At 49.2% G+C, this 15323-nt stretch overlaps 1 protein-coding gene across 1 annotated transcript; it reads left to right on the top strand.

The window, feature by feature from the left end:
• Positions 1-13681: 13681 nt before the first annotated feature.
• On the top strand, positions 13682-14917 carry LOC132577888 (uncharacterized protein K02A2.6-like; the record flags this gene model as incomplete). Its single annotated transcript, XM_060248045.1, has 2 exons — positions 13682-13975; positions 14339-14917. Coding segments are annotated over 2 exons (873 nt in total), but the record flags the coding sequence as incomplete, so codon positions are not given.
• Positions 14918-15323: the final 406 nt, after the last annotated feature.

Below are 15323 nucleotides of genomic sequence, written 5' to 3'. Positions count from 1 at the left end.
CCTACTAGATTCCAGAGCACCTTGGGGAATTTCAGGATTCCAAACATGTGTACTCTTAAGGCAACAGTGGAAACATGGAAAGCAAAGCTACTTCAAGCTATCAACCACATTTATCTATCCTGCCTGTAGGATGAAACTCAGCTCCATGGTAATCCAGCTGGGAGATAACTAGAACAGTGCTGGCAGAGAACTCATACTGAATCATCCTGACTGATAAAATCATGTAAGGTAAGGACCACATTACTGAGCTCTGTAACAAATGAGCAACCAGTGGAGGGCTTGCAGAATGGGTAATATGCATACTCCATTTACCTCGCGCTAATAGTTGAGCAGCTGGCCTGAAACCAGACTGAAAAAGGTTTTGAGCAGATGAGTTACCCAAGAAGACTTGGAGCTGGTTCGCTACTGCTCGCTCAGTCACTTCATCCAGAAATGGTAGATTGGGGTGGAATTAACAACTTTTATAAATCAGTAATTAACTCAAGGCAGAGGTAAAAGGTAGTAGAAGAAGAAGACTGCAGATTTATACCCTGCCCTTCTCTCTGAATCAGAGACTCAGAGCGGCTTACAATCTCCTATATCTTCTTCCCCCACAACAGACACCCTGTGAGGAGGGTGGGCCTGAGAGGGCTCTCACAGCAGTTGCCCTTTCAAGGACAACCTCTGCAATAGCTATGGCTAACCCAATGTCATTCCAGCAGTTGTAAGTGGAGGAGTGGGAAATCAAACCCAGTTCTCCCAGATAAGAGTCCGCACACTTAACCACTACACCAAACTGGCTCTCATATTCGGCCACTAGTTAAAAAACCATCCCTCCAAAAAATGATGTGGCCAATTATTGCCTGGTCTCTAATCTACCCCAGGGGTGGACTTCTAGCAGGAGCTCTTTTGCAAGCTCTTGGAGGATTGGCTACATCAGGGGTGTGTGGCCAAATATGCAAAGGAGCTCTTGCTAGAATTCCACCCCAATCTACCCTTTCTGGATGAAGTGACTGAGCGAGCAGTAGCGAACCAGCTCCAAGTCTTCTTGGGTAACTCATCTGCTCAAAACCTTTTTCAGTCTGGTTTCAGGCCAGCTGCTCAACTATTAGCACGAGGTAAATGGAGTATGCATATTACCCATTCTGCAAGCCCTCCACTGGTTGCTCATTTGTTACAGAGCTCAGTTTAAGTTATTGGCTATTACATAAAAAGCCCTTCATGGTGTTGGACTTTCTTAACTATGGGACTTCCTATCTTTCTGTGTACCACCACAGCAAATCCACTCACGTCAGCTGGGGTTTCAGCAGATGCCAACCTGAAAAGGGGCTAAATCAACAACTGCCCATATATGTGCTTTCTCTGTTGCGGCTCCCATCTTGTGAAATGGCCTGCCGGAGGAGGTCAGGGAAGCTCCCACTCTCCTGACCTTCCACAAACTATGGAAAACTGAATTATTCAAGAGGACTTTTATGCGCAGGCAATAAAGCTGCACAGCACAAGATGGTTCCGCAAACCTACTTAGACAAATGATCATGACTCGTGGCCTTTTCTGCTGTATATTGTAAACAGGATCCTATAACATAATTCAGTTCTTTCTGGTGGTTTCCAGTCTTCTAAAATCCTAATGCACTGAATGTCTCATTTTGTTGATCGTACTGACTCCCTATGTGTAATCCGCCTTGAGTCCACCTGATCAATCCAGACTATAATGTAAATAAAATAATAAATAAACAAATATGGCTCAAGAAAAGCACTCTGAAAAATGCATACAGATCATGACAGTAAAAAAAAGGCAATACAACCAAGCACATAATGATCCTGAGACATGTAAAGTATGCAATAAAATAAAATTCACAAAAATATGATTGTCGCTTATATAGTCACACTTTATTTTACCTGTACAATAAGAAGCTATAAAACTTCTATGTAGTGATATTATAGGAAAAAATAACCATGAGGCTTGGATTTTTAAAATAAAATAATTTCTTTATTAGATTTTTAGTCACCACTCACTACTTGTGGTGACTTACATTAAAATTAATAAAGTAAAACAACATAAAAACAATGAACAAATAGAAAATGCCAACACCAAAATACTAAAATATTAAATTATTAAAATACATGGCGATCACCATACCACCATTAAAACAGCCCAAATATGTGACTACCCTTCAAAGCTGGGGTGTCAAATATCCAGCCCGTGATCCAGAACTGTCCTGTCCAGGGCTTTAATGAGGCCCACTGGGCTCTTTTCACCCCTTCCCCCTCCTGTTCTCACCCTTTGAAGCTCTGAGGCTGTTGAAGTTCCCTGCTCTTTCTGCCTTGTCTGGCTGCAGCAGAAAACAAAGCTGCAAAGAAAATGTGGAGTGGGTTTGCCATTAAGGTATCTGTGCCCAGATAGATTGGACCCAGAGACCTTATGGACAATCCATTCCACATTTTCCTTGGAGCTTTTTCTGTGCTGTTTCAGAATTCCTATAGCTTGGCTGAAGCTCCAGGAGTTATGTCCTTGCAAATAATGGGTTACAGCTGCCAATCCCCAGATGGGGGCAGGGGATCCCCCAGTTTGGAGGCCCTCCCCCCACTTCAGGGTCATCAGAAAGGGGGGGGAGGGAAATGCCTGCTGGGCACTCCATTATTCCTATGGAGACCAATTTCCATAGGGTATAATAGAAAATCGATCCATGGGTACCTGGGGCTTGAGTTGTTGTTTTTGAGGTAGATGCACCAAATTTTCAGCATAGCATCAGGTTCCTCTCTTCAAAACACCCTCCAAGTTTCAAAAACATTGGACCAGGGGGTCCAATTCTATGAGCCCAGAAATAAGGTGTCCCTATCCTTCATTATTCCAAATAGAGGGAAGGCATTTAAAAGGCACGTGGTTCTTTTATATGTGATGGCCAGAACTCCCTTTGGAATTCAGTGGTGTTTGTCACACCCTTGCTCCTGGCTCCACCCCCAAAGTCTCCTGGCTCCACCCCCAAAGTCCCCAGATATTTCTTGAGTTGGACTTGGCAACCCTATAACGGGTTGATGCTTTGAGCCAACTTGTCTCTGCTCAGTGGACTTGGGAATTAGTGCCTAGCGAATACCCTAACTTGGGAACCCACAGCCAAAAGGAGATATTACACTGGAGAGCCATTATCAATCTGAGCAGGCCCTGGGGTGGGGAGGGGGCAGGGAAGCTTGCAATGCCATTTCATTGTTTTTCCAGGCTCAGAGCATTTTATATTGTTATTTTCTGCTGTGATCCTTGTGCTTTTTCTTGATGCTTTATTTTAAAAATTGCATTGCCAAATCCCACTATTCCCTCACCTTTCCATTTTATGACACACATGTCTTGGCTTTACAGTCCCATTTGTGTCAGATCCTAACAAATGAGTTCAACACCCCTGTTCCAAAGTTTCTTTTGGAGGGCAATTCAGCCTTGCATGCCCTGAGGAAATTAAACAAATCCAGAAATGCACGGGAGTCATCAGAGAATGTATTCCACAGGGTAGGGGTCACAACTAAAAAGGACCTTCCCCAGGTGACAGCTAGCTAAGCCATCCTGGGGTCAAGCACCTACAAGGGGCCTGTAGATGATGACTGAAGGAAGTTTTGGGGGTTGTAATGGAAGAGATGGTCCTATAGGTAGGAGGATCCCAGACCATTAAGGGTTTTAAATCATAACACGTCACTAACACCATGAACTGGATCCAGATACTAATTAGTAGCCAGTGTAGTTGCTGAAGAATTGGAATAATATGAGCTGGACCATCTGCAGCTTCCAAAGTATTTTCAAGGATATGCCTATATAAAGCTAATTGCAGTAGCCCACTCTGGAGGTGACCATTGCATAGATCAATGTTGGAGAATCTGACCCAGAGAAATAAGGAGCCAGCTGGTGGCCCTGATGTAGGTAAAAAATGCTGAATGTGCAACCATGGACACTTGTTTATCCAATGATAGTGCAGAATCCAACTACACCCAGGCCGCGGTCACACTCACCATTAAATCCATCCCTAACCCATCGCTATTATACCCCACAGCTTTTTTACAACAAATTTCCTGATCAGAAATCCCTCCATCCTTCAGTTCTAAGCAGAGTTGGTCCCGTCACTGGTTGATCAGAGGTCTCAACCGGACATAATTTTTTGAGATGGCATTCCACACTCACGCAAGCGCAGTACGTGGGATATTGTGCTTGGCTTTTTTTTTAAAAAAAAGGTGCCAGAAAAGGTGGGCGATCTGCCCCCCCCCCATTAAAAACCTAGAAAGGAAGGGGAAACCCAGGAGCTCTCTTTGCTGTCTCTCCGCCTGGCGGGGAGATAGCAAAGGTGGGTGATCTTCCTCTCCCCCATTTAAACACCCCACCGTGGTGTTTAAATGGGGGGGGGAGGGAGCATGGCAACTCTCTTTGCTGTCTCTCTGCCTGGTGGGGAGACAGCAAAGGTGGGTGATCTTCCTCCCCCCCCCCATTTAAACACCCTGCCATGATGTTTAAATGGGGGGGGGGAGCACGGCAACTCTCTTTGCTGTCTCTCCGCCTGGTGGGGAGACAGCAAAAGTGGGTGATCTTCCCCCCCATTTAAACACCCCGACGTTCTGTTTAAATGGGGGGGAGCACGGCAACTCTCTTTGCTGTCTCTCTGCCTGGCGGGGAGACAGCAAAGGTGGATCTTCCTCCCCCCCCATTTAAACACCCCACCGTGGTGTTTAAATGGGGGGGGAGCACGGCAACTTTCTTTGCTGTATCTCCGCCTGGCGGGGAGACGGCAAAGGTGGGTTATCTTCCTCCCCTGGCAGGGAGACAGCAAAGGTGAGTGATCTGCCTCCCCCCCCCCCCATTTAGGAAAGGTCCCCTGTGCAAGCACCAGTCATTTTCAACTCTGGGGTGATGCTGCTTTCACAAAGTTTTCATGGCAGACCTTTTACCGGGTGGTTTGCCATTGCCTTCCCCAGTCACCTATACTTCCCCCCCCCCCCCAGCAAGCTGGGTACATATTTTACTGACCTCGGAAGGTTGGAAGGCTGAGTCAACAATTGTTGGTGCAATGATATCATTTAGAGTGGGCTCTTGCAGGGAAGCAGATGTGCACTTGCGATGAGTCGGCTACAATAGAGCATTCAAACATAAAGAGTACGCGCGGGAGTCTTCAGAAGCATTCTTATTCCAGATTTAATGTACTATCAAAAAAGTCCGCGTCTCAGTCGTGGCAATTCAGGACACGAACGAGCCAACGACCATTGCCAGATGCTGATGTTTGGACAACCGCATGAAATCCGACATGCATCTGGCTTTCATCCATGCTCATCTCGTCAGTTTATGTGCGTCTGACCTCGGCCGCAGAGGCTCTTTACAAAGTCTACAGCTGCCAACTGGGCACCACTGAGTCTTGGATGTGACCTTTTAGCTAGCATCTCAGTCTTTCTCAGTCATATGATCTCCATCTTGTGATGGATTCAACTACAGCCTGCTCCCCCTTGACCATTGGCTACCATATCCAGGCACTGGGATAGTATCAAGAGCCCTGTTGCTGGCTGCTTATCCAGCAGGAGGAAGAGATGAATGTCATCAGCATATTGATGGCACCCAATTCCAAACCTCCTGATGATCTTGGCAAGAAGGTGCATATGTGTGTTAAATAACACCAGAAAGAGGAGTGAACCCTGTGGGACCCCACAATTCAGGTCTCATTGGGAAAACTCCTCCTCCTCAATAGCAACCTTCTGAGAGTCCCTGGAGGAATGAGGAGAACCAACTAAGGGCAGTGCCCCTTATTCCCAGGGAGGCAAGGCAGTTGATCAAGATCTATGGTCAACTTCAAGGAGCATTAGTTAATTTTTCCAGCATGAATAGGAAGATACTCAGCCATTACAACCTGTGTTGAATTCTGATTTTGGGTAAGTATAGGACGTCAATGATATAAGACCATGCAGCACAGAAAATTACCGAAATGTTTTTATCAATATTTTCATTGAAGACATGACTAGGAAACAATCCTGAAGAAGTTAATTCAAAATTAATCCCATATTATTTAGTGGGCTTGGTCCCAGGAAAGTGTCTTTAGGATTGCACCATAGGGCTATTGCTGTACAAATATAGCCCTGAATGATATAATGTGCTTTTCATAGTGAGGGTCACATGTTCATTCTTAAACATCAGATCCTGATACTTTCTACCTGCGTACATATTTTAAAACAGCTGTATAAACTGCAAAAAAATGTTTCCTTAGTACTATTTGGTGCTATTGTCCGCAATCCTAAAAGTGCCTTTAGTACTATTTAGTACTAGCACATCAGTATAAAATGCAAAAAAAGGTGTCTTTAGTACTATTAGTCTGAACATATTGTTTGGGATTTTGGTGTGGGAAGTTCACAGTGATCCTTTGAGGGGGGCAATAAAAATGTTATTTACACTTTTTAAAAATTAAAATGAATATGGACCAAAACATAGAATAAATCTGGCACATTCTCATCACAAACTGGAATTGGTTCATGATGCCTAACTACAACCAGCACCAAGACTTTTGATGCATGCACAGTGCACCATAACCAGTGAGGATTCCACCTTCTTCTGTGAGCAAGTCATTTGTATTTGTTGTACTGACAGCGCATGTTTGGATCTCAGGAATTTCTTCACACATGGATCTTTGTTACAGCAAAATTCCCCAGACAGACAAGTGCTAAGAGTGCCAGGCAAAGTTTGTGAACTTCTGATGCAGAGGCAGTCCTGTGAACACTGTCACCTAAACATGATTCTGAGCATTCGCTGATTCAAGACTGAAAAGGGGGAAATGTGAACCCTATTTTAGAATGTTCACAAAATTCATCTGCGATTGCCAGCTTTCCACATATGAATGTCAACAATCTATACAATATATCACTGAGTGCTGTTCTATATCTTGCAGGCCTATTGGTGATTTCCAAACTAGGGAGAAAAGGGATAGGTTTTAAGCATTTAATAGGTTAGAAATAAGTGTCATATCCTGGGGGGGGGGGGGTAGTTTCTTTGAAAAAGAAGCCTGGAAGTAGCCTGTATTGCAGATCCCATTGATCTCTGCTCAGCAAAAGATGAGGCAGTGGAGAAGATTAGCGTTTTAATCACCATGCCTAGGCAATAACTGTGGAAACCAGGAAAGGGCTTCTGCTGACCATCTGTCAAACGTGGACCGCAGCACCTGTCATCCAGATATTCAGATTTGGAACTGAGCCATCAGCAGCGATACCCGTGGAGTACCTGCCTCCTGCTTTAAATGAAAAAAAAAAAAGGTTATAGGCAATTCTAGCAGTTTTAAACCTGGAAAAAATGAAGGAATCAGGTGTGTGATTTAATGTGTGCGTGTGTTGTTTTGTTACAGACTGCCAACAAGTATTGATGTCTACATAAATCCAGATGGGCAGTCGTGTGGGTCTGAAGCAGTAGAACAAAGCAGGAGTCAGGTAGCACCTTTAAGACCAACAAAGTTTTATTCAGAATGTAAGCTTTCATGTGCTCTAAGCACACTTCATTAGTTTTCAAACCACCTAATGAAGAATGGATGATTTATAATCAGATAGTGCATGCAATGGTGAGTGGTGTACTGGTTAGAATGCTGGAATAGGACCAGAGGGACCCAGGTTCGAATTTCCTCTCTGCCATGGAAGCTTGCTGGATGACCTTAGGCCAGTACTTCTAGCCTAACCTACCTCACAGGGTTGTTGCGAGGATAAAAATGAAAGAGAGGAGAATGATGCAAGCAGCTTTGGGTCCCCATTGGGGAGAAAGGTTTATTTCATTATAAATGAAGTATAATAAAATAAATAAAAACTCATAGCCCCAAACCTTCATGTTCTGGTAGTAAGAGGCAGGCACAAATGGCTTCTCTTTGCTTGGGTATATTTTCCTGGACCAGAGAATATTCTGGCTTCAGAAATTGAAGGAAGCAAGGACTACTGAATGCTGGTGTGCCAAGATTGCATGTATATCCATACAGGAGGTTGGATCTGGCGAGCTTTTTCACAGTCTCTCCCAATGCCCCTCTTTATGTCGATGCCCATCACACATGGCATTCATCCATGCCAATCCCATGATTACCAGCATAGCCTTTCGGTGGTCAAAGGAGACCCTCTCCTTCCTTTTTCAGCTATAGAAAAACTGGCTGGATCCAACCCAGAAACACATTTCCTACATGGTACTAGCCATGTAGTCTTCCTATGTAGGTAAGAGCTTTTAAAACACACACACACACACACACAGGGCGGGTCTTGACCTGGATAGCCCAGGCAAGTCCGATCTCATCAGATCTTGGAAGCTAACCATGGTTGACTCTAGCAAGTACTTGGATGGGAGATGTCCTTGGAATACAAGCAGTCAGGAGGTGGAGGCAGGCTTTATTCAGCCACCTCTCTGAATATCCTCCAGGCCCCCAGTAGGGGTCAGTCACCAGAGGTTGCCATGACTTCCAGGTGCACGTGCATGCACACACATGCGCGCGCACACACAATATACCAAAAAGCAGGGCTGCACATGACTTTATACAAATATGCAAAACAGCATGCAGTGTGCAGAGGTAGAAAGAAGAAGGATTACCTTGGCTTTGATGGCTGTGAATTCATCTCAGTTTCTAATCCCTGTACACACAATACAGTTAATGCTTGTTCAACCTGGTTCTTCTGGTGTTATATTCAGTGCATTTACAAAACTCCCATTATTTGTCCAGATACTCGTCCCTGATTCTATTGTTAAAGTAACTGTACATTGGATCTTTCTTATGGAACCTGTTTAGATGAAGGGTGCATGTATGCCCCCTGCAGAGTACAGTAAGCCCTCTATGCATACAGTGAATACATATAAATGCTTCCTTGCTGCAAAAAGGGGTGTTTCCAATAGCACATAGGAACCTACTTACACACCTACTCTAGTATACTTGGAGGATTACTATAGATGTTCAGTTGCATGTGTTATCTTTGTGGGTAGTGAAACAACCAACATGATATTGGGACTTTCCAGATGTTTTCCCCCCATTGCATCTGGCCCTATATTGCTTTGGTTTATCTTCTAATTTCTGCAAGCGTTTTTGAGTTATTTTGGGTCATTGGGTTATTCCCACCCAGGGGTACGGATTAGGTTCTTTTGAAAACATTTTTATCCTGATCTTTTCCTGGAAGCCTGTTTTGAATTGGATTTTTCCTTGTGCATAACATTTTCAGGGCTTTTTATATAGAAAAGGCCCAGCAGGAACTCATTTGCATATTAGGCCACATCCCCTGATGTCACCATTGTTTTACACAAGGATTTTCTGTAGAAAAAGCCCAGCAGGAACTCATTTGCATGTTAGGCCGCACCCCCCTGATGCCAAGCCAGCTGGAACTGCGGTCCTGTGCATTTCTGCTCAAGAAAAAACCCTGACATTTCCATTGGTTTTCTTTGTCTCACCCACTCCAACTCACCTCCAGCCCATTTTTCAATGTCTAAATCCTCAGGATTGTCAAACCACTCCCTCTCCCCCCCCCCCCCCGGTCACCCTGAAGACAAGTTGTTTCAATGTTTTAAAGGGCCCTAAAATATCTATATGTCAATCTCTCTCTCTCTCTCTCTCTCTCTCTCTCTCGGCTTGGCTTCGCGAACGAAGATTTAAGAAGGGTGCAATAGTCCACGTCTGCTGCAGGCTCGCTGGTGGCTGACAAGACCAATGCGGGATAGGCAGGTCCGGCCACAGTGGCTGCAGGGAAAAGTCTGATTTAGGGTTGGTGCTGTAGCAGTGCGATTCTTCCTCAGTCTCCTATCAATGCATCATTGTAGAATAGCTCAAGTAGGTTCTCTGAATCCCTATCTTTTTTTTTTAAAGTCTCTAGTGTCTCTCCTAGCCAAGATATAAGAGTAAACACATATTTCCATAATGGAACACAATAGAGCAGGGGTGTTGAACTCATTTGTTATGAGGGCCAGATCTGACATAAATGAGACCTTGTCAGGCTGGGCCAGGCTATGTTGAACCGGACCATGTGTGTACCTATTTAAGATTAGGTGGCAGAGATATAAACTTTATAAAGGACACAGACAAACACGACTAATTTTTTTTTTTAGAAAAACTTAAAACGTGCTTCAATGTTAGCATTTGTTGGTCTTAAAGGTGCTTTCTTTGTATTTCTCCCATGGGATCCAGGGAACTGGGCAAAGGAAGCTCTGGCTCTTTCCCTTCTCCCCAGGGGACCAGGAGGGAGAAGAGCCTCAACTGATGGAGAAAATTTTGCTCTGTAGCTCTTGTGTGATTGAGCAAGCCTTGTAGAGCAAGCTGAGATGCAGAAGGAAGCAAGAGAGAGGGAGAAGGAAGCAGACAAGAGCCAGTTGCTTGGGGACTTGATAGGAGCCTTCTGGGGGCCTGATTCGGCCTCTGGGCCGCATGTTTGACACCACTGTGATACAGGCTTACTTTTTAAAAAATCGGGGAATTCAGAGAACCTGCTTAAATGATCATTACAACACTGCGTTGTTATATAGATATTTAGGGCTTTTCTAAAAAACAAAACAAACAAACAAAGGGAGTAATGTGGTGTCACCAATGACAATACAGTTGATGACAGCAGCCTCCCTTGAAAATAATTATTTAAGACACATGTTGAAGAAAATAAACTGACTGCTCTACTGGGAAAATGCTCTGAAAGGGCAGGTGTGTGGAAGAACTCTGCCCCAACCAATTCCGATGCCTGTAGATTGACTGCCAAGAAAATCAGAAGTAAGTTGAGCATGTCAAAGAGGTCTCACTCTCGTCTGTCTGCATGCACTCTATGTAGTTTTCAAAATAAGCACAGGGTAAAGTTGTCGACTTCCTGGTGTGCCTACAGATCTCCCAGAATTATAGCTGATTACCACACTGCAAAGTTCTGTTCACGAAATGGCTGCTCTGGAGCATGGACTCTATGACATTATACTCCTTCCCTCCCAGGATCCACTCCCAAATCTCTAGGAATTTCTCAACCCAGAGCTGACAACCCCAGCATAGGGCCATTGCTATGCAAATATAGCCCTGAGTGATATAATGTGCTTTTCATCATGAGGGTCACATGTTCAGTCTTGAAGATGCTTTCTACCTGTATGCAAAGTACATATTTTACAATATCTGTATAAACTAGGGCAGGGGGGAAGAATCCTTACCCATGTAGGACGTCACCAGTGACAGAGGTGTGAAGGATCCCTGGCTAGGTCTTTCAAGAACTGATAGGCTGCAAAATCATAGAATCTGTAGTGTATCAAGAAATGTCATGCGACCAGACGGGGGGGGGGCAACTGGGCAGTCCCAGGAGCCCCAGCGCCGGGAGCCAGTTCCCCGCCTATCTCCAGCTGTGGCGGGAAGTTCAACGGGGCAGGATTGGCCCGACCAACCCAGTAGGCTGTACCCGGGATTGTATATAAGCGGGACCCGGCCCGCGTGTTCCCTCTCTAGCTACGTGCTCCCAATAAACCATGTTGCCCTACTCTCGTCTCCGTTTCGAGTACGTTACACTGGCGACGAAGGTGGGATACTAGCCTCAGCGGCTACGACGGAGATCTGGGCAACAAGCGACCGCCGCCGCCATCATGGCCAACCAAGGAGGAATCACCGGCTACCTCGAGCCCTTCGACCCTACAAATCCAGAGGGATGGGAGTCCTACGCGGAGCGGGTCGAGTTCTACCTCCGGGCCAACAAGATCACTGACGCCGGAGCAAAGAGGGACGTTCTCATGAGCGTCTGCGGGCCTGCCACGTTCGAGATCGCCAAGGGTCTCTCGGCACCCGCCCGTCTGGCGGAGAAATCCTATGACGAGATCATCCGACTCCTCACGGGACACTTCTCACCACAGCCCTCGCGGGTGGCTCGCAGGTTCCTGTTCCACAAACGGGACCAGATCGCGGGCGAGTCCGCCGCGGACTACCTGGCGGCCCTCCGCAAACTCGCCGGGAACTGCAACCTCCCCCAACTGGAGGAAGCCCTGGCGGACAGATTCACGTGGGGCCTCCGCGACGAAAGGCTCCAGCAAAAGCTCTTCGCCAAAGAAGAGCTTACCCTCCAGGCCGCCTTCAGCGAGGCGGTGGCGTGGGAACGAACCGCCCGAACGTTTCCCCGGGCCAAGATGGAAGCCGCCCACCACGAAGAGCTGGACCACGACGGCCCCGAGGAGGAGGAAGCCCATCAGCTACGCCGCCCAGCCGGGCCACCCAACAGAGCGACCCAATGCCCCCGAGCGACCGACCGACCACCAGCGTCAGAGAGAGCCCCGGCCACCAAGTGCGCCAGCTGCGGCGGCCCCCACGAGAGGAGAGACTGCCAGTACCGGACCTGGGACTGCAGGAGCTGCGGGAAGACCGGCCACATCGCCAGGGCTTGCCGAGCCAAGCCCAACCGCAGGAAGCCGACCACGTACCACAAGTCCGCGGAGTCCCACGCGATAGACTCTACGTCCCTACAGGTACTGAACTTGCCCCACGATTCCCCCGATAAAATCAAAGTGACGGTCCTTATCGAGGGGAACCCCTGCCAAATGGAGGTGGACTCAGGGTCCTCCATTTCCCTCATAGCGGAGGAAACCCTAAGAGAACTGTGTCCCCGCCAGCGGCTGCAACTTCGGCCGGCAGACTTCATACTCCGGGACTTCCAGAAGAACCCGGTGCAAATTGCAGGGTGGGCGCGGGTACAAGTCGAGCGGGGGTCCTTCCACGGCCCGCTGGACATCCTGGTGGTAAAGCGCCAGCTGGCTACCCTGCTAGGTCTGGCCTGGTTCAAACCCATGGGAATCCGCGTGGAGGGGGTGGGGCAGACCTTAACGCCCCGTGGGTTCGGGGAGATTTGCAAGGAATTCCCCGAGGTATTCGATGGGTCCCTAGGAAGCTACCGGGGGCCGGCCATCTCCCTGCCCCTAGACCCCACAGTCAGGCCGATTCGGCTCAAGGCCAGGAGGGTCCCGTTCGCCTTGAAACCTAAGATTGAGGCAGAGCTAGACCGCCTCACGGCACAAGGCGTCCTTGAGCCGGTGGACTACGCCACTTGGGAAACCCCCATCGTTACCCCCATCAAACCAACCGGGGAGGTGCGGATATGTGCCGATTATAAATGCACCATAAATAAGGCTCTACAGGACAACCCCTATCCGGTGCCGGTAGTGAGCCACGTCCTAGCCGCCCTAGCGGGGGCTAGGATATTCGGGAAGCTAGACCTAGCCCAAGCCTACCAGCAGCTCCCAGTAGACAGCAAGACGGCAGAGGCCCAAACGATCGTGACACACAGAGGGGCCTTCCGCGTAAAGAGGCTGCAGTTTGGGGTGAGCGTCGCTCCGGGGATTTTCCAGAGCATAATGGACTCCCTCCTTAAAGGAATTCCCGGAGTCCAGCCGTTCTTCGATGACGTTTTAGTCGCCGCCCCGGACCCCGAAGAATTTGGCAACCGCCTCCGAGAGGTGCTCCGCCGGTTCCAGACCGCGGGGCTCAAGGTCAAGAGGGAGAAATGTTTGCTGGGGGTTCCACGGGTGGAGTTCCTAGGGTTCGCCGTAGACGCAACTGGAATCCACCCCACGGAAGAAAAGACCCGAGCCATCGTACAAGCCCCGGCCCCCACGAGCAAAGCGGAGCTACAAAGCTTCTTGGGGGTGCTCAACTTTTACCATTCCTTCCTCCCCCACAAGGCTGCCCTCGCGGAGCCCCTTCACCGGCTGCTGGACAAGAAAGCCCCTTGGGTTTGGGGCAAACGACAGGCCGCCGCGTTTCAGGCGGTCAAGGACGTCCTGGTGTCCAATGCGGTGCTCCACCATTTTGACGAGGCCCTCCCCGTCATCCTGGCATGCGATGCGTCGCCGTATGGGGTGGGGGCAGTCCTGGGGCATCAGCTGCCAGATGGGAGGGAGGTACCGGTCGCATACTACTCCCGCACGCTCACCCCAGCCGAGCGCAACTACGCGCAGATCGACAAAGAGGCCTTGGCAATCGTGGCGGGGGTCTGCAAGTTCCATGAGTACCTATATGGGAGACGGTTCACAATTGCCACGGACCACAAGCCCCTTTTAGGTCTACTAGCCCCAGACAGACAGACCCCCCAAATACTCTCACAGCGCGTGTTGAGGTGGAACCAATTCCTCAACTCATACACGTACACACTGGTTCATAGGGCCGGCAAGGCTATGGGTCACGCGGATGCGCTCAGCCGCTTGCCGCTCCCGGAGACGGGTCCGGACCCCGCACCCGCACACCAGGTCATGATGATAGAGAGCCTCCCGGAGCCGCCACTCCACGCCGCGGAGGTGGCCAAGGCCACTCAGAAACACAAGACACTGGCACGGGTGCTCGACTGGGTGGTGAGGGGGTGGCCAGAGGGAAACATGGGTGAGGAATTCAGGCCTTACAAGGCGAGGAGGGAGGAATTAGCCGCACACAAGGGCTGCATACTATGGGGCAGTAGGGTAGTGATTCCGCCCCCGCTCCAAAGGCGTGTTTTAGAATCCCTACACGAGACTCACCCCGGCATAGTGCGAATGAAGGCTCTGGCCAGGAGCTACGTCTGGTGGCCGGGAATGGACGGGGAGATCGAGGGCTGGGTCCGCAGATGCCAGACCTGCCAGGAATCGCGGCCCGAGCCGCCCAGCGCCCCCGTCACTAGGTGGGAGTCCACCCGGAAACCATGGTCGAGACTCCACATCGACTTTGCGGGCCCTTTCCAGGGGCAAACCTTCATCATAATAGTGGACTCCTACACCAAATGGCTGGAGGTCATCCCCGTAGGGTCCCCCTCGTCCACAGCCGCGGTCAGAGCTCTGCGCAGGGTCCTATGCACACACGGCATCCCGGACACCATAGTCTCTGATAACGGGGCCGCCTTCACCTCAGCCGACTTCCAGGCGTTCCTGCAAAGATATCTGATCAGGCACATAAGGTCGGCTCCCTTCCACCCGGCCACCAACGGCCAGGCAGAGCGGATGGTCCGCACAACAAAGGAGGCCCTCGGCAGAATTGTACAGGGGGACTGGGACCACAGGCTGGCCGCGTTCCTCTTCGATAATCGGATCACACCCAACCCGGTCACAGGAGTCAGCCCGGCTGAGCTCCTCATGGGACGCAAACTCATAACCAGGCTGGACCGGCTGCATCCCGACCGAGCTTCAGACACCCGCGGGAGTCCCGAAGTCCGAGACACCGTCCGGGGCTTCTTCGCGGGCGACCCAGTCTACGCCCGAAACTATGCAAGGGGCCCCGATTGGGTGGCGGGGCGGGTACTGAGGGTAACCGGGTCCCACCACTACGACATATCGACTGAGGGGGGCCAGGTGCTACGGCGGCACATTGACCAGTTGAGGCGCCGCACTCTCCCGGAGGCACCCGCAGACACAGACGAGGCTATATCCCGCGAGGAGC

This window comes from Heteronotia binoei, chromosome 1 (genome assembly GCF_032191835.1).
Source record: "Heteronotia binoei isolate CCM8104 ecotype False Entrance Well chromosome 1, APGP_CSIRO_Hbin_v1, whole genome shotgun sequence".
In the NCBI taxonomy this organism is placed as follows: Eukaryota; Metazoa; Chordata; class Lepidosauria; order Squamata; family Gekkonidae; genus Heteronotia; species Heteronotia binoei.
This window is presented reverse-complemented; position numbering and strand designations above follow the sequence as displayed.